General features: G+C 43.9%; 1 protein-coding gene across 2 annotated transcripts in view; it reads right to left on the bottom strand.

Moving 5' to 3' along the window:
• LOC127572682 (protein WWC2-like) overlaps positions 1-25,272 on the bottom strand; it is a 217,135-nt gene that overhangs the window by 181,374 nt on the left and 10,489 nt on the right. The window contains exon 1 of one of the 2 annotated variants that reach the window (XM_052020192.1): positions 20,594-20,870. The exons of the other annotated variant lie outside the window; for it this stretch is intronic. Coding sequence (XP_051876152.1) covers positions 20,594-20,721 — 128 coding nt within the window. The 5' untranslated portion in view covers positions 20,722-20,870. Of the gene's footprint in view, positions 1-20,593; positions 20,871-25,272 lie in introns of those variants that run through there. 2 annotated transcript variants of the gene reach the window in all.

Here is a 25,272-nt window from a genome sequence, read left to right as displayed (position 1 = left end):
AAAGGAGTGGCGATATAGTCCCAACTCAGAGTAAGAAGTGACAATTAGCAGGAGACACAAGATGTTGGAATCTGGAGCAATAAATAATCTGCTGGAGGAACTCAGTGGGTTGAGCAGCATCTGTGGAGGGTAAGGAATTGTTGACGCCTCGAGCAATGCAGGGCTTCGATCTGAAACATCAACAATTCCTTCCCCCACCCCCCACAGATGCTGAGTTCCTCCAGCAGTTTGTTTATTCCATTCAGGTGATGTCGCACATGTTGCAGATGGGCTTTCAAAAGAAGTTACAGGAGTTGCTGCAGTGGATTTTGTAGACAGCACAAAATGCACTGCAGATGGTACAATGCAGCCTCAATACAACGGCAGTGGAGGGAATTAATGTTTATTGAGGTGGAACAGGTGGAACTCACCTACCAACTTCCTCCTACACCCACCCCAGTCCCCCATCGTGCTGTTTTGTTCCCCTTCCTTCCCTCCTCCACCCAATCCATCTGCCCATCACCCACACACTCCTCCCACTGGGTCCTGTCCCCTACTGTTCCCATCTGCCAACCCAACCTCCCTTATTTGGTTCCGTGCTTCCCACCTTCCTTTCCTATCATATACTATTATCCGTAGCCCTTTGTTGCCTCCACCTGTCATCTCCCAGCCTCTGTCACTATTTCCACTCTTCCCTCCTCTGTCTGTCTACACCTCTCCTCACCTGGATCCACCTAATCACTTGCCAGATCTTGTTCCACCCTTTCCCCTCATCTCTTTATACTGGCCATCTCCCCTTTAGCTTCCAGTCTCAACCCAAAATATCCACTATCCACTTCTCTCCACAGATGCTGCCTGACCCACTAAGTTCCTCCAGCATCTTGTTTGTTGCTCCAGATGGGTTTATGTCCTTCTGGGAAGAAACATTTGCCCATATATGACTCCAGATCCACCAATGCGGTTTACTTGAAACTCTTCCCTGAAGCAGCCCAGCCAAGATGCTCAGGTCGAGGGTATCCAAAACATTCATATCTCACAAACAAATAAATAAAAAGTGAGACTACCCTTCAAATATACTTCATCGATTGTCAAACTCCTTGCAGTGACTGGAAGTTGTTAAAAGTACTACATAATAAAGTTGCTCCTTCCGGTGGCGAGGAATTGCATAGTTGCCAATCAAGACAGGAATACAACAAAGCAATCCACCAATCTGCATCAGCCCCACCTTCAAAAAAAGTACAGCTCCTTTCCATCTCCAGTGCCTGCTGTCCCATAGTAACTGCAGGGGGGAGTCAGTCACAAATGAGCCACTTTTCTGATGCAGCTCAGATCCACCAAAAATTTTTATTAGGACTCAATAAATTCACTTCACACAGGATGCTGACAACCAGTTGAAAGAATTCACAATCACGTGCCAGAGGTGCCACCCAATTCCTGGCTCTGACTTGATCACAATCCAATGCAAGTATCTTGGAGGCCCAAATGTGTGCACATTTCATGAGAACAAATCAGATCCCACCATCCATCTCTGCCCCCTTCCACTACTTACACAGACTTCCAACATTCACTCAGACGTGAAAATGACCACCTTGGTGAAATGTCAGCGGGCAAGCAACATTCCAGCAGAATAATCGACTAAGAAGCAAGAAAGTGGCAAGCTATTATTTTTAAGTTGTTTTCTTTGGTCTTTGATTAGTTAAGGACTGCAAGAACATTAGGAAGCATACAATATTTATATTGTGCAAAAAAAGATCTGCTGTTTCATTTGTTAATTCTTATTGGATAGCTTGCCCTGCTTAAACCTTGCTAGCCTGCACGTTTGGAATGGGTTTAATCAATAAATCCTAATCAGTGTGCCAAAGTCTGCTAAGATGCATACCTTGAGATATACACAAATCAAAAGATGAGTTGTGAAAGGAAAAGTGATCCCAGTGATTAACTGGGACTGGGAGCATTGGTGAAATTGCTGTAGACTTAAGTAACTTAGTGTGGTGTCAGATTTGGAATAACCGTGGCTGATGAGGATAGGAAATCCAACCAAATGTAGTTGAATGAAGAGAGGTAATGGCATTGCAGTGGGCCACAGAACAACCTTCAATGAGCTTGAATTTTGGATGTGGACCACAATGCACAGACACCATAATATGGGTCATTTAACACATGGGAGAGGAGATTAACTTCTTCTCCCTTGAACCCAAAACGCCAGTGTTACCAATTTAACCAACTGAAAACACATGACCTCAAAGAAATGTCTCACAATTCCTCTATGTTTATTTCTCAGTATACCCAAGTCACACTGGATGAAAACTGGTTAGATTCAAAATCATACAGCATGGAAAAATGTCCCTTGGCCAACCAGTGTACCGATTACCTGACACCCATTTTCACCAATCTTACACCAAACTCATTTTATTCTCCTCCATTCCCATCAACTCCTTCCAGATTCTACCACTCACCTATAAACCTAGGACAACTTACAGTGGCCAATTAACCTACCAACCCACATGTCTTTGGGTTGTGGGAGGAAACCAGGGTACCCAGAGGAAACCCACACAGACACAGGGAAAATGTGCAAACTCAACACAGACAGCATCAAAGGTCAGGATTGGACCCAGGGCGATGGAACTGTGAGAACAGCAACTAATGTACTGAAAAGATTAGGCTGAGGAATAACCACAGATGAACAGAACTTTGATAAAGAAGAGTTTATTGTAAAAAAATAAGTAAAGAGGCACCCAGTGACACTTTTATCAAGGTACTTTTCTGTAATTGTGTCCCAGTGACTCGGAACTCCACAGATCCATCCACATCAATCAACTCACCAGCATACCTTTCATTTCAAGTACCGAAGTTCTCTCGCCAAAAAAGTGGATGCAGATAAACTCTTTATAGCCAAAACTGCTGAGCATTTAACTATGGAGATGCTTATAATCTACAACGAGCTCCAAATTCTTTACATAAATCACACTTAGTTATCTCTACTGTTAATGTTTCCCTTAGTCAACACATTTTATTTGGCTGCTTGGCATTCTTTGAAGAATATAAAGATACAGATTAGCCAAAATGCATTCAACTACTCACCTACTGCTTGTCTTGTAACATTTGCAGTGGGCTTGAAAGGAGATAATGGAGTCAACCACTCATAATGCTTAACAAGGGTTTCTCTTCATTAACGAAAGCACAAACAAGCTAATAGGCATTTATTACAATCAAACTGCAGCCAGTTAAGCAAATGAGACATAAACTGCACTACAAGCAGCCTCATACATGGAAGCACGTGCAAGTACGTACATATGCAACAGTCAGGAAAGAAATCAGGCAAAACTTAACGGGAACTCTGCGAGTAATTCTGGTAATTCAATCCCCTACAGCTTAAAAAATTCATAAAATTATATTATTTTAGAGAAGGAAAGTAAGCCCAAGACTACTGTTTTCTCTAGAAAAAATATTAATTCCATTCCCTGTCCATGCAGCATACATGTAAAGAAATATTTTTTCAAATATTTATCCGATTCTCTCTCCTACATTCATTACAAATTCGGATCAGGAGATCAGGAGGCTGGCAAGTCCTAATCCTTTTAGTATCTTCATCAGAGTATTTTTATGTCAGCACTTGACTATAACATTTAATAGCACTTGTCTGCTATTAATTTACACTGTTTACATTACAAAATCCTAATCACAATTGTGTTGCTGTTTCATGCTTAACATGAATAAAGTATTGGAGACCATCACAATGGTCAAGTTGGCTAAATCTGACCACAGTGGATACTGATCTTGCCCAACTTTTGACCCAAGCTTTGGCATTCCGTGCATGAGCAAAATATTGGAATAAAAAATATTCCTACCTTCCTTTCATATTTTTGTTCATTAGCTTAAATTCAGGATCTCTAGAAATCATTTTTATCCTACCAGCCCCCTTACGATTCTGAATGTGGGTCTCAAAGGCCTATTGCTCATTTGATATTTTCTATTCAGAATGTCAAACCTTCCACGGCACAGCAATCAGCTCTTTCTCAAATGCAGCTGGTGCTTTCTTAAATATTAGCTGTCATGTGATGCCAAACAATAAACTGTTCTTAATTGCCCTCTTTCTTTTTTATGGAGGTTTCCTAATATTGCCAATATTATGCATGAAATAGCAACACGATTGCAATTAGGAATTTAAATAGTGTAAATTAATTGCAGACCTTTCTGGCCAAGTACTGACATAAAAAAGCCTCTGACGAGGTGATTGAAAAAAATCATGGCATGCCAACCTTGATCCTGATGCGCAATTGTAATGGATGCGAGATACACGGTGAGTTCTGAGGAAGGATCCCTGACTCAAAACATTGGCTGCTTTCTCTTTCCACGGATGCTGCTTGACTGGCTGAATTCTTCTGGCATTTCTGTTTTTGTTGGAAATGACTGTTCTCTCTGCATCCTGACATTCACCCATCAAGATTTTCATTGGTCAGTATTTTAGAAATAAAGTGGAAACATTCAAAAAGAATGTACTTTGAGGATTTAAAGACCAGAGGCATTCTTAATTAACCCTTTTTGTGCATGTTCACAGTGAGAATTTGCATCGTCCCTACCTTAAAATTCTTCAGAACCACACACAATGTTGAAGAGCAGGTGTTGTCATGTAAGAATTCGGCGGCCAATGTACACAAAAGTGGGCCCACAGTCATAAAATAAATTAGTAATAAAGCAATCTGCACTTGACAGTATTGGTGGAGAGAAGAATATTGTCCATGCACAAGAGAACAGCCCTGCTCTTAGTGTGATATGGGAATTCACACAAAAATTTGCACCTTTCTTATTAAAACATTCCTTCAAGATTGTACTGAGCCCTCAGCCTCAATTCTTCAGTAAGCTTGGAAAGCACAAACAAAGGACTTTTATCAAGAGCCCCAACTAAATTCAGTCAAAAAACCTTAGGTGGGAAAGAGTTAAATTAAATATGTATTCCAGCTCCAAAAGCATTTGTGCTGTGATTGTAACCATGGAATGTTCATGCTGTGTTTGTTACTGGGGTGTAGTCATGCTGTTCTTGTGACTATGGCTTTGTTTCCTTTTTATCCTTTCTAACTTCACCACTCAACACTGTCAACTGCACAAGCGTCTCTCTTCCATAGTTCACCTCCACAGAACTTATCTCTGTTAATTTCACTGCTCAGTGTCAGAACTATAGGTGTTACAGTTCTCCCAACAACTTCCACTCTATCCCAACATAATAATGAAGCTGCATTCTGACCTCCATCAACCAGGAACATGCGATCAATATCCACATGCATGGGGACGACATTCAACTCCACCAATTCCATTGGTCCCAGAGATATCTCCAATTTTTTTGGATGACATTCAGACCAATTTGTCCTGGACTTCCATAAATTAAATTTCAGCAAAACCATAAACAACCTCTTTGCCTTTTGCAAACACCTATGTAACTCCAGTCTTACCTCCACCAACTTCTTCAGCTTTACTTCAGACTAAGGTATGTAGAAACATGGCATCCTCACTTTCCTCCCTCTATCTGATCTAGGACTGAGATCATTTCTACTCCAAAATATCTCCCTCCCTCTCCCTCTCTTTCAGAACAAAATCCCGATTCAAGCATTGTTCGCCATCTTCCATCTAAGGATTTTCAGCTCAGTTTAGTTGGGACTCTTCATAATGAGTCAGATGTCCATGGTTTCCAAACTTACCCAAGAATTAACCGTATAATCTATGCTGATAGTTCAATGCAAACCACAACTCATTCAAGACACAGTGGCACACATTCTCACAACCCATCCCAGTATGGATTGACTGGCTTTCTCTAGCAAATTGACCTATCATGTGAAACCTCACCTTCATAGCCTGTTATGTCCCCAATCCATAATGCTGTGGCAATGTCCTCTGGTTACGAATCTTCAGCATTTCTCACAAAGTTTATTTCCTTTTCTCTATCATCTCTGTTCTTTTAGTCAACGTGGCCCCACCTTCCACATTCTGCAACTCCTTCTTCTGCCTTCTTAGGCAGTCCCTTGGGGTTGAGGACGACTTGCTTCCTGTACATTTCTATGGGTTCTGAGGTGACGACTGAGCATTACGTGTGATCCACAGATACTGCCACTGGTGGGCAGGTGGGTTTTTAGCACTTGGCCTCCATATGCTCCTGTTAGAGAGATTCAAAGTGCCTAGCTCCTTCCTCTGGATTTCTCCACCAGATTAAGCCATCTCTGGCCAGGGATTCCCATGAGTCAGCGAGGATGCTACATGTCTCAATCAGGCTTTAAGGGCTTTTTTGAGGCATTTTCTCTCTCATTCTGGGAATCATTTGCAGTGACAGAGCTCAAGAATAGAGTGCCTGTTTCTGATGTCAGGCTTCAGAACAATGTTGCTCATCCATTAAAGCTGGTTTAACATGATTAGAGCTTTACACTAGGGGTGTTAGCCCGGGAGAAGACTTTGATCTTTGTAAGTCTCTACTACCAGTAGATTTGGAAGAGTTTGCCAAGGTGGTATTGGTTGCACCTTTCCAGTGTTTGAAATGCCTGTTGTAGGTAGTTCAAGCTGACAAATCATTTAGAAAGGTAAGGTTTACTGCTGCCCATGAGTTTGGCACTGGTTTGAGTTTTGTCTTCAAACACTCTTTTCCTCAGACAACCAAAGGCTATGCTAATGCACTGGAGATGGTGTTGGATTTTGTCATCAATGTCTGCTGTCACTGAAGGGTGGGTCCTGAGACCAGGATCTTCATTTCCAGGGCAATGTTGAGCAGTAGTGGAAATATCTTTGAAAGGCCTTTGCTTTTTGGAATAATTAGTATTAAGGCCCCTTCTCTCACACGCTTCAGTAAAAGAATCAACATGGCTTGGACTCAGCCGCCAACTGTACAAGCAATGTCCATGTTCTGTAATTTGGTGGCTGAGGATGCAATGTTCTTTGAGTCATTTAGCTTTCCTGCAGCAGCATTTCTGTCGCCATTGCTGAAATGGTTATGGAGATGACAGATGTTGGTCAGTCTACCAAGTGTTGCAGTCCCTTACTCAGACAACCTTATCGTTTAACAGTTGATAGTTCTTGGATCCATGGTGTAACCATGATGTCTTGCACATTTCCCTGATTAAAATAAGATACTGGTTGTGACAAGACTGTGTTCTAACATTCCTTCAGGAGCAGGCCTCCATTGGAGCTAGCTTTCCCTTCTCCTTCCCTGCCAACTGCAGCCTTCTAGAGATCATGCCATTTCCAATTCTGGCACTGAATTCACCCAGGAGATTGAGCTTGCTCCCACTGGGGATCAGGTCAGATTTTCCCAGCATTGGTATAAGATTCTTCCCTGGCCTCATTCCTTGCTTGCAAAGTTGGGGCAATTGTGCTGATGTTCTTAGTGTGCTGGTTGCATGATGGGGTGAGCAGGAGGCTCTTGAGGCACCATTAAGACTGCAGACTGACTCATTCTTGATGATAAAACCAACCCCAAGGAGATATCATTCTACTTCTACTTTGCTCTTCCACTGGCCACCTTGCTCCTTGAGCTGGTTTTCTTCTAGTTCTTTTGTCTTACTCAGACAGCGACATCAATGTCAGAGCATCTATGGTCCCAGGCTATGACAGTGGTGTAATATTCAGGCCTGCAACTGCTCGGGTTATCCACGAGAGTGCCAACATTCCAGGTCATGAATTTATGGTTTTGACATAAGCGTGTGCATACACACGCCCTCTTCTTCATCTCCCCCATTCACCTCTTTCCCCCAACCCGCTACCTCATAGGTCTTACCTAATGGCAAGATGTGTCCAAAATATTGGAGACCAGGCTCTGTAGCACAGGCTTACATTCACATGTGCATGAATCACATACAGACTCCTATTCACACTCAAATTGCTTGCAGACAACTCCAACAACATATGCACATGATTGGAAGAAGAGGGGAGTTGGCAGTCACAGGAGACTGTATGAGGAGTAGGAGAGCACGGAGGTTGGAAGAGACAGAATGCATTGGGGGGTGGTTTGAGAGGGGAAGGGAGAAAATAAAATGACAGGGCATGTGAGAGAGGAAGGAAGGACTGAGGGGGGAAGCGGTTGGAGAAGGGGCCACTGTAAAAGATAGCGGGTTGGGGGAAAGGGGTGAATGGGGGAGATGAGGAAGAGGGTGTTGTATATACATGTGTGTATGTGTGGGTATGTTGTGCCTCACTTATCTGTAAGCATACCTCTACCACCTTTCTCTTTGCTCTCCCAATTCTCTTTTCAACCTCCCTTCATGACTCTGTCTTTGTCCTTCTCGCTTGCTGTCCTATTTGGTATCTCCTGACCAAAAGAACATTTACATATTTTTCTACAAACAAGGGCTGCTTACATACTGAGGATTTGGCTCTTATCCGTCTCCTTATGATTTTAATTGTATTGATTTTAAGGGTAATGAAATGTCCCTCTGCACAAGCCTTCTCGCAAATAAAACGCAGGGCTTGCCTGCCTGGGATTGCACCAGAAATGAAAACAACTTTATATTAGTTGATGTAATGCCACTTTTACGGCATCAGAGCACTCTGTGATAAAACTGTAAGGGGAAAGAGTAGCTTAGAAAGTGAGTGCGGAAGGGTGTTCATAGACTGAATTTAGCTTAAAGAGGTACAACATGCATAAACTATACATTGCCTACTATTGAATAAGTGTGACAACTAGGCTAAAAGCATAATCATGGTTTTACTCAGTGATTTGGAAGCCCACCTGGGCAAGTGCTCATCCTGTAATCTGACTTGCAAAGGCCTCATTTACAATACACTGGCCTACATTTACCCAATTTCAGATCTACCTCGTAGATTTGTGGTTGGCTATTTATTCCCCAAATATTTAATGTAATTAGTACAATTTATCATTGACAGAACTCCTACTTGCTTTGCTGCAAGATTGAGCTCCACATTTCTAATATCACCTACAGTCACATTTAGATCTGCCACCAAGGGCAGAACAAAGCATGGGCTTTGTCTCTACCAGATTATTGCGAAGGGATGAGGTAGCATGGTGATTACGTTGGAGGATTAGTAATCCAGACATTTAGACTAATCATCTGGAGCCTGGATATTGCTCCATGTCATTTGTTTGGCATGAAAGAAGTGGTGGAAGTTACCTAATGCTGCTTGTGAAAGTTGAGATTTGCAGAACGTTGGCATCAGATTTCACTGTTTAACATGGCGCTGAAACTGACAGTTGTGGTTTCATTGCAATTTCCCTGTCAAGGTGTTGCATATTCTTCCAGCTGTTGGAATGTGGCCCAGCAAGTGTGATCTTAGCTCCAAAGAGGATATAGCACAATGCAAGCAATATTCTTCCAGCTATAGGTGAGTGTTGTAAATGAATGAACGGATGCTGCATTGATGGGGGAGGTGGTGGTAAAGTGTGGTTGGACGGAGTGAGGAGAGTGCTCACAAAGGATAAGAGCAAGCCTAACAGACTGGGGAAGAACCTTGTTCTGTGTAACAAAGCCATGAAATCCATCCAGATCTACAGTCAAGCACTCCTGGCAGGAAGTTCCCTGGGAGGACCCTGTATGAATGCCTGCACTTTGGAGAACCCTGTGATACAGGCAAGCACCCGTGCCTGCTATGCCTGTTCCTGTGGACAGAAGGAAACATAGATGAAGTCTTCTCTCTTTGAGTATGACGTTTGCGGGAACTCCCTACTGTAGTAGTTGAGCAGAAAACTGAGCTGTGAGACAGATCAACAGCCTGGAATGATCCTGAGGTTAGAAAGCTGAGGATGTCCATTACCCTGGCATCCGTGGGCAAAGGGCATGCATTCATGACCCTGTACTTGCAGTCTCAGTGGAGACAACAAAAATGCAATGTAAGCATTGGCCCTTTAAATAGCATAGCTTCAGAGGAAAAAGCAATAGGAAAATCTGTTTGCTCTTGAGTAAATCTCACTGGAGACAAATTTTGACTGTTGCACTACTAACTTTGTGATTTCAAATCCCTCCACAGCATCCCACAATGGGTTTCGATTAAGCAGTGCCCTGACAGTAAACCATGCTGGCCTTGCCTGTAACCCCAATAGCCATGATTTAAAAGACCTAAAAGAGTTATGATGTTAACGGAATGGAAGTGTCCTATTTAAGTGCACATCTCTCAACAAATCAGCCCTGACAACATCACCATCATATCAAACCCTGGCAAATGCCAGCCTCATATCATGTGTACGTTGCTAGATTCAGGACTGCCCAGCACACAATGAAGCAGCACAGGGCTGTTTTCTGATGGTTCCAATCTAATCAATAAGGCAACACAATGGCACAGCAGTAGGTGCTCCTACCTCACAGCTCCAGGGACCTACGTTTGATCCTGACCTCCGGCGCTGTCTGTGTGGAGTTTGCATGTTCTCCCTGTGATTGCCTGGGTTTCCTCTGTGTACTCTGGGGTTTCCTCCCACATCCCAAAGACATGCTGATAAACTAATTGGCTACTCTAAATTGACCCTAGCATAGATAATTCTCAAAAGAATCAATGATCATAATACCTGGGATTAAAAATGATTGGTCACTGTTGAAAGATGTGACTAACAGCTCTTAAGAACACCCAGCTATTGTATAGCAAAATCTTTCTTGAAGTATTTCATCAGACTAAAATTGTTGAAACATAAGTAGATACTGGGGCATATAATCAAAAGTTCAGTCAGCGCAGATTTTAGCAAGTAGAAAATGAGATAGAGATGTTTAGGTTTATTGAAGCTCACTATAAAGACACATGCAAATTCTCACAGGTAACTACAATTGCATACTTCTATCAATCATTAGTGCTGCCATGATGAAGAAAATAAATACTGAACTGAAGAAGTCAGCATCATAACACATTCCCATTCACACAGCACCAAGCATTCGGAAGTACTGGAATATGCAGGTGTGTCACTAAATGCTGGCAAGAGCAAAACAAGACTGTTTATGTTTCAAGCTTCATACCAGTTTCCTAGCAATAGCTATTGCATTAAAATAATAACTTGCACCATAAACAGGATTGAAACTAACATACTGGAGGGATTCTTTTACTTCCTTAAAGCTATAAAAGTAACACAACAATCCATAGTCAAAATTATTTGTGGTCATTATATGAAACCAAAATAAAACAAAATAAGCACAGAAAAATAAAGCATTTTTATTTCAGGCAGAAATGAAAGCCTACTGAACAACCACCACAGAGCCACAGAGCTGTGGAATCATACAGCATGGAAACAGGGCCTTTGGCCCACCAGGTCCACGCTGACCATCGAACGCCCATTTATACTTATTCTACACTAATCCCATTTTATTCTCCCTAAATCCCCATCAATTCCTCCCCCCCTTCCCCCACCCCACAGATTCTGAATTCTACCACTCACCAACACACTAGGAGCAATTGACAGTGGCCAATTAACCTACCAACCTGCATGTCGTTGAGATGTGAGAGGAAACCGGAGCACCTGGAAGAAACCTATGCGGTCGCAGGGAGAACGTGTGAACTTCATACACAGACAACACCAGAGATCAGGATTGAACCTGAATCACTGGTGCTGTGAGGCAGTGGCTCTACAAGCTGCACCACTGTGCCGCCCCAAAGCACTTGTGTGACTTTTGTATATATATAAAACCAATGAATAATGAACAAGGCCAAGTTTAATCACAGAATGTGCTCTCTTAATTGTAAGTAAATGTCATGAAAATCCATGCATTAAAACAATTATTGGATTGTTTACTCATCCTCTTAGTAAATGTAATAGCTTTATAATAAATAGCTTAATAGGCCTGGTATACATTTAAAAAAAAATATTTGTTCTCTGGACATTTTCTGGTTTTCTTAAAGAAGCAATGTGTGTCCAGAATCAGAATCAGGTTTTTTATCACTGACACGTGTCACGAAATTTGTTGTTTTGTGGCAGCAGTACAGTGCACATTTAGCCTGTGTTGGTCCTTTGAAAGATCTGTGCAGTAAATCCCACTCTGCTATACTTCTCCACAGTTCCTCTCACAGACGATCTATCCTCTTTTGAAAGTTACCACTTCCACTATCCTTTCAGGCAGTGCATTAACAACATGTTGCATTAAAACCCTCCTCGCCACCAACTCCAGCCCTTGGTTCTTTGGCTATAGTTTGTACAAATAAATTTTCAAATGCAAAACCATAGAGAATATTGGGCAGATCATGCATTGTCCCAAAATAACTACCAACCTCGCCCTGGGCCACAGATTTGCTTCCAGCATGGCACCAGGTGCAGTCCTCCAGTAGGAGCCTGGATCCCAGGACTTCACCCTGGCTTAGTCAGCACAGGGGATCTCTCAGCCCAGGCAGCCGTCTGCTCTCACAGAACAGTTTTCACAGCCGGTGAGAACCAACCACAGACTCAACAGCTGTCAAAGCTGCGAATGTTGTTGAGCGTTTGTGGATGTCTTTAACATTCACAAATCTTCAAAGTCACTTGGAAACCATTAAAAGCATAAAAGTATTGTTAAAAGAATTAAAAGATATTAAGTATTTTTTTAAATGCCAACAACAATTGAAAACATTGACATCAGTTTAATCTTCTCCCTGAAGGCGATGCCTCCCATTCATTTCACTGGGGCCATTCCTCTTGTACCCAATACATGTAGAGTTTGCCAATAGAACTCTGGGGCAGCCAGTCGCTCAGATGGCAGGTAGGAAGATGCCACCTCCAACTCGGGTCCACTGAATGCCAGGACTTAGACAGGGAAACCCAGATAAATGCCACCACTAGCTCTAGTGGAAGTGGAAGATCTGGCCCATTACTTATCAAAGCACCACAACTTGTACTCTGCCAGAACCATCTTATTCATGCTGGCTGTGCTGAACATACTATAGCTATATAGTCCTATCACCTGAGGTCTGACCCTGCTCCACAATAAATACATGACAAGTGCTGTGTTTTGCTATTGTATCTGCTACTTGGCTACAAGCCAATAGCTGGGTAAGAAATCCACAATACAAAGAAAAGTCCGTATGGTGCTTTAACTGAGCTCCCAACAGCATCAATACAATTCAGATGACTGAAGCTCCAGCTCACTGTCACAGAAAAGTAAGATGCAACAACCTGCCCCTGGTGCTTCTCAGGCTGAGTTCTATGTATATTTCCTCTGTCCCTACCTCAACTGATCTTCTGCTGAAACCTTCATCTATACCTGGGTGACAGCTAGACCAGATAACTCCAATGTTCCCTGACGAATTTCCCACCTCCTTAATCCTGATCTCCCATATTAAATTCTGCCTCCCATATCCTAACTAGCACAAAATCCCAATCATTAAACATGCCTGCGTTAAATAGGCTCTGGTCCAGCAGTGCATTCCTTTTAAAATTGTTGTCCCTATTTCCAAACTGTCCTTCGTCTACAACCTACTTCAACCCCACTGCACTGACATCTCAGCACCCTTCCTGCTCCTAGCCTCTTGCACATCCCTAATTTTGATTGTTCCACCTTTCACGGACAAGTCTTCAGCAGACAAGGCCCTAACCTATGGAACTCCATCTTCAATCTTCCTGACTACAAAATACCTCTAAGCCTCCTTGACCTGTTCATGGATTAGTATCAAATATAGTTTGATAATGCTATAATGGTATTGGTATTGGTTTATTATTGTCACTTGTACCAAGGAACAGTGAAAAACTTGTCTTGCATACCGATCGTACAGGTCAATTCATTACACAGTGCAGTTACATTGAGTTAGTACAGAGTGCATTGAGGTAGTACAGGTAAAAGCAATAATGGTACAGAGCAAAGTGTCACAGCTACAGAGGAAGTGCAGTGCAGGTAGACAATAAGGTGCAAGGTCACAACAAGTTAGATTGTAAGGTCAAGAGTCCATCTCATCGTATAATGGAACCATTCAGTAGTCTTATCACAGTGGGATAGAAGTTGTCCTTGAGCCTGGTGGTATGTGCCCTCAGGCTCCTGTATCTTCTGCCTGATGGGAGAGGAGAGAGGAGAGAATGACCCGGGTGGGTGAGGTCTTTGATTATGCTGGCTGCTTCACCAAGGCAGTGAGAGGTATAGACAGAGTCCATGGAGGGGAGGCTGGTTTCTGTGACACACTGGGCTGTGTCCACAACACTCTGCAGTTTCTTGCAGTCCTGGGCAGAGCAGTTGCCATACCAAGCTGTGATGCATCCAGATAGGATGCTTTCTATGGTGCATCGATAATGGTCCAGTGAAACACCTTGAAATGTTTTTACTATAATAAAGGGCTTCACCTTTGCATGTTTCTGTTGTCGGTGTAGTCCTACCAAAGACAGTGGGCATTCTGTGGACTGGGGACACCACAGCAAAATGAGCTGCATTAGCTTGCTTCTCTGCCACTCAGTGATATTAAAGCACAGCACTGTGACACAGCTAATAGAGCCACACAGCTTCAGTACTCTGGGTTCAGTCGTGACCTTCAATGCTGTCTGTGTGGATTCTGTACATTGTCTCTGTGACCGTGTCCTCTGGATCTCTGGTTTTCTTCCACATCTCAAAGTCATGCGGGATCGTGGGTTAACTGGGCATTGTAAATTGTCCCTAGTGTGTAGGTGAGCAGTAAATTCCGAGGAACTTGATGGAATGTGAGGAGAATAAAATGGGATGAGTGTATGATCAGCGTAAATTGGGTCTTGATAGTCAGTGCCAACTCAATAGGCAGCAGGGCCTGTTTCTGTGCAGCATGACTCTATAACACTGTCCAAGGCCTCGTTTTAAGGCTGGATGGTGTGTGTCAAACTCTGAAATGTAAAAGCTGGAGAAATGGATCACATATTTCAACTTCCTATGGCTGGACCATAGAGGAAGCAGTATAAGATGCACCGTAAGAATAGAACCAAAGCATTACAGCATTTGTGAGCTCTCCACTCTATTTAAAGTTAATTTTCTTGTCGCCTACTGCCAAACCCGAGATCTTCCCTCCTTATCTATATAAACACAGGGACAGGAGCACAATACGTCGCAATGCAAACTCGCTCCACCATTTAGTGAGGACACAGCTGAACCTTACCTAACTCCATGCAGCCACCTTTTCACTTTATCACTTTATTCCTCTAGATATCAAAAACCTATCAATCTCAGATTTAACATCAACAGTTCCACACCATTTGCCGTGTTTGTTTGTTGATTGATTCAGGGCAAATCTATGGTTTGGATTTAGAAAGCTTCTTAGACACAGCAAACTCAAGTCAGCACTACCTGTCCACCAAACTAAGTTTAGGGCAAGTGAATAAATAAATAAGTTCATTAGATTTCATAACAAGGTGAGTACAGAAATGGCAATGTAATGAACACAAAATCCTACAAAACCGCTCACAGTTAAGAAAAGGCAGTAATCAAGAGACTAGTAATGCTCACTTAGGAGAATCTTGACTTCACTACACCTGAGGCTGTTCAAGATTCTTGAAGAAAGAATTGTATTCATGCTTTGTAAGCAATGTTTTCATAGCTAATGAATTACTTTTGAAATGCATTCACTGTTGCAGTGCGGAAAATACAGTAACAACTGGAACACAGCTATGTGACATTGGTCAGATTATCTTTTTTTAGTTATGCTAATTGCAGGTTATTACTGGCCAGAGCACCAGAATGAGCAATAATGCTTTTTGAAATCGTGCCATTGACATCACATTCAAAAGATGGCATCTCTACCAGTGGGACATTCTCTCAATACTGCACTGGAATGTCATGCTAGATTATGTAGCTAAGTGCCTGGCCTGAGGCCTGAAGCTACAACTTTCTCTGTGAGAGGATACCACTGAGCCAATGGCTAATAATACAAATGTTTACCTTTCCCCTTTTTGCCATGAAATGGGCAAGAAATGAAACAAGTCCCATTCCTGGCTTGTTTAAGATATAATGACATTGCATATTTCTTATTTATTCATTTTAACGCAATGTTAGTGTTGCTGGCAAGCCTAGCATATATTGCCCATTCCTATTGTAAGGTGGTTCTGAGCCGCCTTTTTAAACTGCTTTGTCCTTCTGGTGAAGTTACTCTCACAGTGCTGATGCATAGGGAATTTTGACCCAGAACTCACCAACGAGCACCAAAACCTTGCTTGGCTGGCAGTGAGAGGGGCTCTCCCCATCAGATCCTTCCAGTACAGTAGGCATCTCAACCCCAGTGCACACTGCCCCAAGACACCTGTGATAAGAATGTGACAATCGTCCAGTTCTTTGTAGACTGTGCGTTTGCAAAGAAGGCCTGGGAAATGATGCAAGGGTCCTTGTCGAGGTTCATCCCAAATAGCTGTGTAACTCTGATCTATGGGCTGTTCCCAGGGACACATACAGAGACAAACATCAAGTGCAACTGGTAGATCATCAACTCGGTGAAAGAAGCACTTTGGTCTACCTGAAACGTTTTGGTCTCCCAGTGCAAGAAGATGTTGGTAAGGGAATGCTGTTGACTGGCAGAAGTACATGTTGAGGGATGCACTAAAACTTGTCCAGCCAACGCAAAGGCTTTGTGCAGAAGGACTTCAATCTAAGGTCCTGCCACTAGACACTGAGGGGCTGGATCCCATGTAACAGCCCCTCAAACATTTGAAGTTTACATTGTCCAAAGAGACCACAGGAGTGGCATTGGTACTTCATACATAATAGGTATTAAACCGACCACACTACAGATGTATGAACCTGACAATGCTGAATGTATACACTGGAGGACACTGAATGTAAGGAAAGCCATGTACTTTTTCTTTGTATATATACTTAAGAATAAACTTTATTTTTGAAATTGAAAAAAGGACCAGCAACAATGAAAGGATGTGATAGATTTCCAAATCAAGGTTTGGAGGGGAACCTTCAGGTGGTGGTGCTCCCGTGCACCATCTGCCCTTGTCCTTGATGGTGGTAGAGGTCATTAGTTTGGGAGGTGTTCTTCAAGTAGCCTGAGCAGGTAACTGTGGTACATCTTGTGGATTTTACACACTGCAGGCACTGTACACTGGTAATGGATGGAATGATGGTTTACTGTGCTGGATGGGCTGCCAATCAAGCAGGCTGCTTTGTCCTGGAAGGTATTAAGCTTTTTGAGATTTTTTGGGGATGCACTCATCTAGACAAGCGCAGAGGATTCCAGCACACTCCTGACTTGTGACTTGTGGATGGTAGAAGGCTTTGGAGAGTTATGAGGTGAGTCACTTGTATCAATCAGATAGATTTGACAGATGTGAACACTTGATACCCAAGTGGGAAATAACAACTCCCTAGTGGGTGACTGTGGTAATTGGGAACATACAGTACTATGGAATATGTAACTACTCATTGTCCTATCCATGAACATGAAGGAGGTATTACAGCAATACACTCTCCCATCCCTGACACAATTATCTGGCATTTTTCAAAGATTTACAATATATTCACTTGCAGGATGTGGACATTGCCCACAATGCTGACATGTTTGTCCTTCCCTGACTGCCCTGAACTCAGAAGGCAACTAAGTTACACATCGGCCAAGCTGAGTAAGGCTGACAGATTTCCTCCCCAGGACACGGGTGTACCAAAGGGTCATCGAGTTGTACAGCATGGAAACAGGCCCTTTGGCCCAACTCATCCATGCCCACTAAATTGCCTAACTGAGCTCGTCCCATTTCCCAGCATTTGGCTCAAATCCTTCTAACCTTTTCCTATTCATGTACTTGTCCAAATGTCCTTTAAATGTTATAATTGTACCCGCCTCTACACACATTCTCTGGCAGTTCATTCCATATACACTCTTTTTAAATCTTTCCCCCTCACTTTAAACCTATACCCTCTAGTTCCTACACTCCAGGGAAAAAAAGCCCTAGTCTATCCATCCTCTCAAAACTCAAACCCTCCAATCCCAGTCATGTCCTCGTATATCTTTTTTGCACCCTTTCCAGTTTAATGACATCCTAACAACAACCCAGAGGTTTCATAGTTCCAACAAACAATCTGCTGGAGGAACTCAGGGGGTCGAGCAGCATCCGTGGAGGGAATGGAATTGTTGACGTTTCGGGTTGAAACCCTGCACCCCTCCACAGATGCTGCCCGACCCGCTGAGTTCCTCCAGCACATTGTTTGTTGCTCCGGATTCCAGCATCTGCAATCACTTGTGTCTCCTGTTTCATGGTTACTGTTGGAGACACTAGCCCTCTTTTTTTTTGGAAAAAAAATCCAGATTTATATCATGAACTGAATTTGAATTCCCCACCTATGATGGTGGGATTTGAATTCCCGCCTCAGGAATTATGGCCCAGATTTTTAGATGCTAATCCCAGGATTTAACCCAGTATTTAGCAAACTGTAAATTCAGAGATGCATTAATATATGAAGTAAAAGGAACACGTGGAGTGCAGCCTGAAGGGAAGAAAAACAGCAATTAACGGGATCTGTTAGTAACAGGTTGCACAACTCATATGGGGCAGCCCAGTGTGAAAGCAGCAAGAGCTGCCCACTCTGCGAGGCGCTTGATTTGCATTCAGCTCAATGTTCTCTCAATTCCTCAGATGCCCATCGCTGCATTCCAGTGAGCGCCTTAAAGTAACGATTAGCATAATCATGAACACCCCCCACCCCCCGACCCACCCCCCCCCCCCCCACCCCACACCTCATCCGCATTCAGGGTTTTATGGGCACTATTCAAGCATGAAGAAAAGCTTACTCGCAGCATCAAACGCTCCCATCACGTAACAGTATCAATATTGAACGGAGAATCGCTCCTGATACAAAGTTATTTCCACACAACTCAACAAACCATTCAATGGGGTCACTGTGTGTGAAATGCCAAACCGGCTTTTAAAAGCAAAGATTAACGACATGGAGTTGCCTGATACCCATTTTCCAAAATATAAATACCAGAGTTTCTTGCATTTTGTCCCAAGGCGAGGGTTGGGGACCGGGGAGGGGGGGTGGGGTCGTTGATTTCCCCCAACCCTCCGGCCGCCAGGCATGGCCTCGGCCACTGGCACTGGTCATCGCACGTCCCAGCCGGGAATGGGCGACCGCTCCGCCCGCTGTTCCTCCTGACGCGCTTTGTTCGGGAAGCGGCCCCGGATCCCCTTCAGCCCGATACAGGGCATGGGGATCAGAAGGAGGGAGGTCGAGGGGAAGGGAGGATCAGGGGTATATCAGGACGTGTGTGTGTGTGTGTGTGTGTGTGTGTGTGTGTGTGTGTGTGTGTGTGTGTGTGGAGGGTGGGTGCACTCAAAGCTCTCCCCTTTTTCACCCTCCTTTTCTCTGGGGGGGGTACCTGGCTCAACCCTTCTGCAGTGACAGTTCGAGGTCAAGGTAAAGGGAGGAGGGAAGGAAAGGCAGAGGGGGAAATGGTGGAAGAAAAGTACAGGGAGGGAAGCGGAGGGAGGAAGGGATGGAGGGAGAGAGGTGCAGGGAGGGAGAGATGGAGGGAGGGAGGGATAGAGGGAGGGAGGGATAGAGGGAGAGAGGTGCAGGGAGGGAGAGATGGAGGGAGGGAGGGATGGAGGGAGAGAGGTGCAGGGAGGGAGAGATGGAGGGAAGGAGGGAGGGAGAGATGGATGGAGGGAGGGAAAGATGGAGGGAGGAAGGGAAAGATGGAGGGAAGGAGGGAGGGAGAGATGGAGGGAGGGAGGGAAAGATGGAGGGAGGGAGGGAGGGAAAGATGGAGGGAAGGAGGGAGGGAGAGATGAAGGGAGGGAGGGAAAGATGGAGGGAGGGAGGGAAAGATGGAGGGAGGGAGGGAAAGATGGAGGGAAGGAGGGAGGGAGAGATGGAGGAAAGGAGAAAGGGGTGGAGGGAAGGAGAGAGGGTTGGAGGAAGGGAGAGAGAGGTGGAGAGAGAGGGGAGGGGATAAGTGCAGGAAGGGAGGGAGAGTTAGTGAGGGCGGTGGCAAGAGGTGGTGGGAAGGAGAGCTCCAGGGAGGGAAAGTGCAGGGCAGAGGGGGAGATGGAGGAAAGGAGGAAGAGGTGGAGGGAGGGAGAGAGAGAAGAGCAACTCCATTCCCACCACTACACGCCGTGATCTGCCATAGTTTGGGGCTATTACACAAATGCTACACGTTGTATACGTCCCCTGTCCACCCCCAGCCCCCACCAACAAGCCGGTGTCTCCGTCATTATTTTACCCCTCCTTGAGACCTGCCCACAACCTGGTCCTCCTCTGCCCCCGTGCAACAAAACCACCTCCCCTTACCCCAAATCTTCATCCTCTACAGAAGCGAGGCCCGTTTAAAAACGCCGGGCTCCTTTGAAGATTATTCTCTCTCTCTCTTTTAAATTGTGAGAAATTCCTCACATATTCCCACCCTTATTGCTGGAATTAAACCCACTGCCAAAATCTCTGTGACTCCATCTCGCACCGACAGCCGGAATGAGAGGAGTAAAGTACCTACAAAGTATAAACTGTAGTAACTAACTACTGGTGGCGGCTTTCATTTTTACAAAGAATTTTTCTTTCCCTGATCAGTAAAACCAGGGCTTTTGTAGTTTTGCTCTGGTCTATAGGAAAAGCATTGTACCTGTCGCCTGCGGATCAAAGTCCATTTTCAGCTTTCGCCGGGCTAAAACTACAGAACCAAAAAGGTGCATTTCAAACTCTCCCATCCCTGCACTTTATTATCTCAATGCTCGTGTGCTCAAGGCAGCGAGTCAGTCCCGGCCACTGTGTTGAGGGTGAACATTAGTTGCAAAGTGTCCTCCTACCTGTCTCGGGGGTCGATCCAGCTCGTTTGCTTGCTGTTGTGATCAATATAAAAGACTTTACCGTCGTAATCTCTCGCTTCTTCCCAACCATCCGGCAAAGGGAGCTCTCCATTGCCCTTCCTATGCATGTTGTAATACTGTAAGGACCTCCATAAGTCCGGGGAGGAAGAGGGAGGGGGGGGGGGAATTAAAGGGAGGAAGGGAGGGGGGAAGCTAACAAAACCAGCCCTGCGATCATTCACATCCTTACAACGAACTGGTCCTCCATCTTAACTCTATCCAGGAATCCCCACACACACACACACACACACACACACACTCGGGCTGTCGGCTGGAGAATTAGCATACATTTCATTTACATACAAATTCCTCCCCTCAACATCTCATCAAATATTAATACCACAACCGCCAAATCCAAGTCCGCGGCTTGCTGCAGCACTGTTGGCTGGGCTGTGTCAGCCCCTGGTCGCTGTACTGAGCCTGATTTTTAAATAAACTCAGAAAATTGTTCCTTTTGGCTTGAATCTGGCAAAATATTGAATTCCCTGTAAAGGTCGTGAATGCCGGAAAAGTGTCCCCCTTTATCCAGTCAATTCTCGCATCATTTTGCTGATAAGTGTAACCATTGATAATAGATTTCCTTCCCCCCCCCCCCCACCCCCCACCCACTCTCTTTACTTTTTCCGCCCAGCTTGTTTTAGGTCAGGTTGTAGCAGCAACCCACTCTCAGCTCTATCTGACCTGGCATTTTACACAGGGGGCAATATGTGGCGTGAGAAGGTGATCGGATCTGCAGAAAGACTGAGGAATATCAGTTTGGATAAAATTCACAACTGCAGCAGTGTGACAGAGGGCTTTAGAGGGGGGTGAAGATAGAAAATATAGATACAAACAAGAAAGAGCTAGATCAGAGTTCCACCTGCCTCTGCATCACTACAATCCACTGGATAAACCAGCAAAAAAGATCAGGGAATTTGAAACCTGACTGAGATATGCCTACAAACAAGACGCTGGAGGATCTCAGCAGGTCAGGCAGCATCTGTGGTGGGAAATGGACAGTGGATGTTTCGGGTCAAAACCCTTCATCCAGACCCTTCAGCAGTCCCAATGTAGGGTCTCGACCCAAAACATCGACCATCCATTTCCCTCCACAGATGCTGCCTGACCCATTGAGTTCCTCCAGCATTTTGTTTGTTGCTCCAGCTTCCAGTATCTGCAGTCTCCTGTGTCTCCGTTGAGATATGCCCAAACCACCTAGGGTTATGCTCTCCTTATTCTTTTCTGCTGGTTCAAGATTCAAGAGAGTCAGGAAAGCAAGTTTTAAGGAGGACCCAAAGACCATATAATGGAATATAGATAGGCTAAGGTCACATGAATGGTTACAGTCTTTTTCCTGAAGTGTCACAGTCTTTTTTTACCAGGGCAGTGGAGTCAAAAACTAGAGGGCACAGGTTTAAGGTGAGAGGGGAAAGATTTAAAAGGGATCTGAGGGGCAAGTTTTCCATACAGAGAGTGGTGGGTATATGGAACGAGCTGCCAGAGGAAGTGGTAGTGACGGATACAATTACAATGTTTAAAAAACATCTAGGCAGGTATATGGATAGGAAAGGTTTAGAGGGATATGGGTCAAATGCGGGGAAATGGGACTAGCTCAAATAAACAACTTGGTTAGTATGGATGAGTTGGGCCAAAGGGCCTGTTTCCCTGCTCGAAGTGTCTATGACTCTAAGTGAGTGGTGAAAATTTGGCATCGGATAGATAACATGGGGAAATATAAGGTTATTCTCTTTGGTAGGAAGAATTCAAAGTTAAATATTGCTTAAGTGAAGAGAGACTGTAAAAATCTGCAGTGCAGAGAGATCTGGATGTTCTTGTACACAGAAAGCATGCAGTACATCAGTTAACTTCAGAAGATAAAGTTATTGCAAAGGGGATGGAGGTTAAGAGTAAGTAGGTCTTGCCACTGCATCATGTTATAATCACAACTAGAGTACTGTGTGCAGTTTTGCTCTCCTTATTTGCATTAGAAAGAGTTCAGAGGTTCCCTAAATTAATTCCTGGGATGGAAGGGTGGATGGATTAGGCTCATACTCATGAGAGTTTAGAAGAATGAGAGACTCTTACAAATTTCTACAGATGTACGGTGGAGAGCATTCTGACTGGTTGCATCACTGCCTGGTATGGAGGCTCCAATGCACAGGATTACAAGAGGCTGCAGAGGGTTGTAGACTCAGCATACTCCATCACAGCACAACCCTCCCCACCACTGAAGACATCTTCAAGAGATGGTGCCACAAGAAGGTGGCATTCATCATGAAGGACCCTCACTATCCAAGACATGCCCTCTTCTTGTTACTGCCGTTGCAGAGAAGGTACGGGAGCCTGAAGACCCACACTCAACAATTCAGAAGTTGTTTCTTCCCCTCTGCCATCAGATTCCTGAATAGTCCATGAACCAATGAACACTACCTCGTTATTCCTTTTTATTTGTACTATTTATTTGTTTTTGTAATTTATCATCATTTTATGTCTTTGCACTGTTCTCTTGCTGCAAATAAACAAATTTAATGTCATATAAGTCAGTAATAATAAATCTGATTCTGATCTTATTCAAATAAATAAGATTCTCAGGGAAATGCTGAAAGGATGTTTCGTTAAAGAAAGCAAGACCGAGCCATTTGTTCCCTCGTTACTGCTCCACCATTCAATAAGATCATGGGTGATCTTTTACTTCACTGCCAGTTTCCTGCATGGTCCCCATAAAAATCAGTCTCTGCAGGGAATATACACAGCAACTAAGCCTCCACAGCCCTTGGGTAGAAAGTTCCAATGATGCACTACCTCTGGGAGAAGAAATCTCATCTCAGCTCAGTCGTGAATTGCCAACCCCTTATCTTAAGACTGAGATCCCCAGCCAGGGGAGACATCATCCTTATTTATCCTGTCAGGCTCTGTAAGAATTTTGTAAGTGTCAGTTTGATTGTCTCTCTTTCTTCTAAATGCTAGAGAGTATAGGCTCAGCCTACTTAATCTTTCCTCATAGGACAAACTCCCCATGTCAGGAATCAATCTTGTAAAACTCTGGTGCCCTGCCTATATCAGAAACAAATCCTCCCTTAAGTGGGGAGACCAGACCTATACATAATATTCCAGCTACAGTCTCACCAGGACCCTACATAATTTCAGTAAGATGCAATTTCTCTTGTGGTGCATCTAAAACCAGGGAGCCACCCATTTAAGATGGAAATGATGAAGAATCTGTCGGATGGTTGGGAATGTTTGGAATTCACCGCCCTAGAGATTGACTCATTGAATAGATTCAAGCTGAAGTAGTTTTTTGGTCTTAGGAATTAAGGTTTACGGAGTAGAGGCAGAAAACTGTGGTTGATGCTAAAATCAGCTCAGCCTTGATCTATTGAATAGTGGAGCAGGTTTAAAGGGCCACATGGCTCACTCCTGCTTTCTTGCAATGCTATAACTTACCCAAGTCAACCCCAACCCAAAAATGACCAGCCCTTCCACTTCCACAGGTGAAAATTGAGCTGTTTCTGGGGGAATACTTTTCAAATTGCACTCATTTTCTTAGACACACTGGGACAAGAAGCATGTTTTAAAAGAACAGACTATTTGCTGAGAAACCAATGAACACAATTGGAGAGAGGAGAAAGGTGAAATTCTGCAACAATTTACCATTAAAAAAAGTAAGAGGCATTTGATGTCTTAGTGGGCTTAAAGGTGGATAAATCTCCAGAGCATGATGAGATGTACCCAGGCTGATTCAGAGGAAAGGGAGGAGAATGCAGGGGCTCTGACAGATTTTAAAATCTTTATTGGGCACAGGTGAGGTACCAGATGACTGGAAGACAGTAAATGCGGTACCTTTATTCATGAATGGCAGCAGGGATAAGCCAGGTACCTACAGGCCTCACCAGTGGTAGTGCCCACAGAACACTCTACGCAAAAGATGCACTTCACTGTGTGTTTCAATGTACATGTGACTAATAAAGATACCTTACCTTAAATTACTACTGGAAATTCTGTGCGACAGGTAGTTTACACAGATTTCAATAAGGCCTTTGCAGGGTCCCACATCTGAGACAGATCCAAAATTTTAGAACCCCTGGGATCCAGGGCAAGTTGCAAATTGGATCTAAAAATGGCTAGGTAATAGGGGTAAGAGCGTGATGAGTGAGGGTTGTTTTTGTGAATGGAAGCTTGTGACCAGTGGTGTACCACAGGGATTGATGCTGGGACCTCACTGTTTGTTATATGCATTGAAGATTTGAAGGTATTATTAGTAAGGCCACGGATGACCTGAAAATTGGTGGTGTTGTTGAAAGTGAGGAGGGATGACCTTGGCTTCAGGATGACATTGATGAGTTGGTAAAATGGGCAAAACAATGGTAGATGAGAATTTAATCCTGAGAAGTGTGAGGTAATGCATTTAGGACATTCATTGAGTACGTCCTAATAGGGATAGGACATACACAATGAATTGAAGAACCCTTAGAGTATTGAGGAACAGAAGGACCTTGATGTACAAGTCCATAGATCTCTGAAAGTGGCAATACTGGTGAATAAGGTGGTTAAGAAGGCACAAAGGATACTTACCTTCATTAGCTAGGGCATAGAATACAAGAAAACTGCAGATCGTGGAAATCTGAAATAAAAATAGAAAA

The sequence above is a fragment of the Pristis pectinata genome, chromosome 7 (genome assembly GCF_009764475.1).
Source record: "Pristis pectinata isolate sPriPec2 chromosome 7, sPriPec2.1.pri, whole genome shotgun sequence".
Taxonomy (NCBI): Eukaryota; Metazoa; Chordata; class Chondrichthyes; order Rhinopristiformes; family Pristidae; genus Pristis; species Pristis pectinata.
Note: the sequence above shows the minus strand (reverse complement) of the source record. Positions and strands in the feature narration are given on the sequence as shown.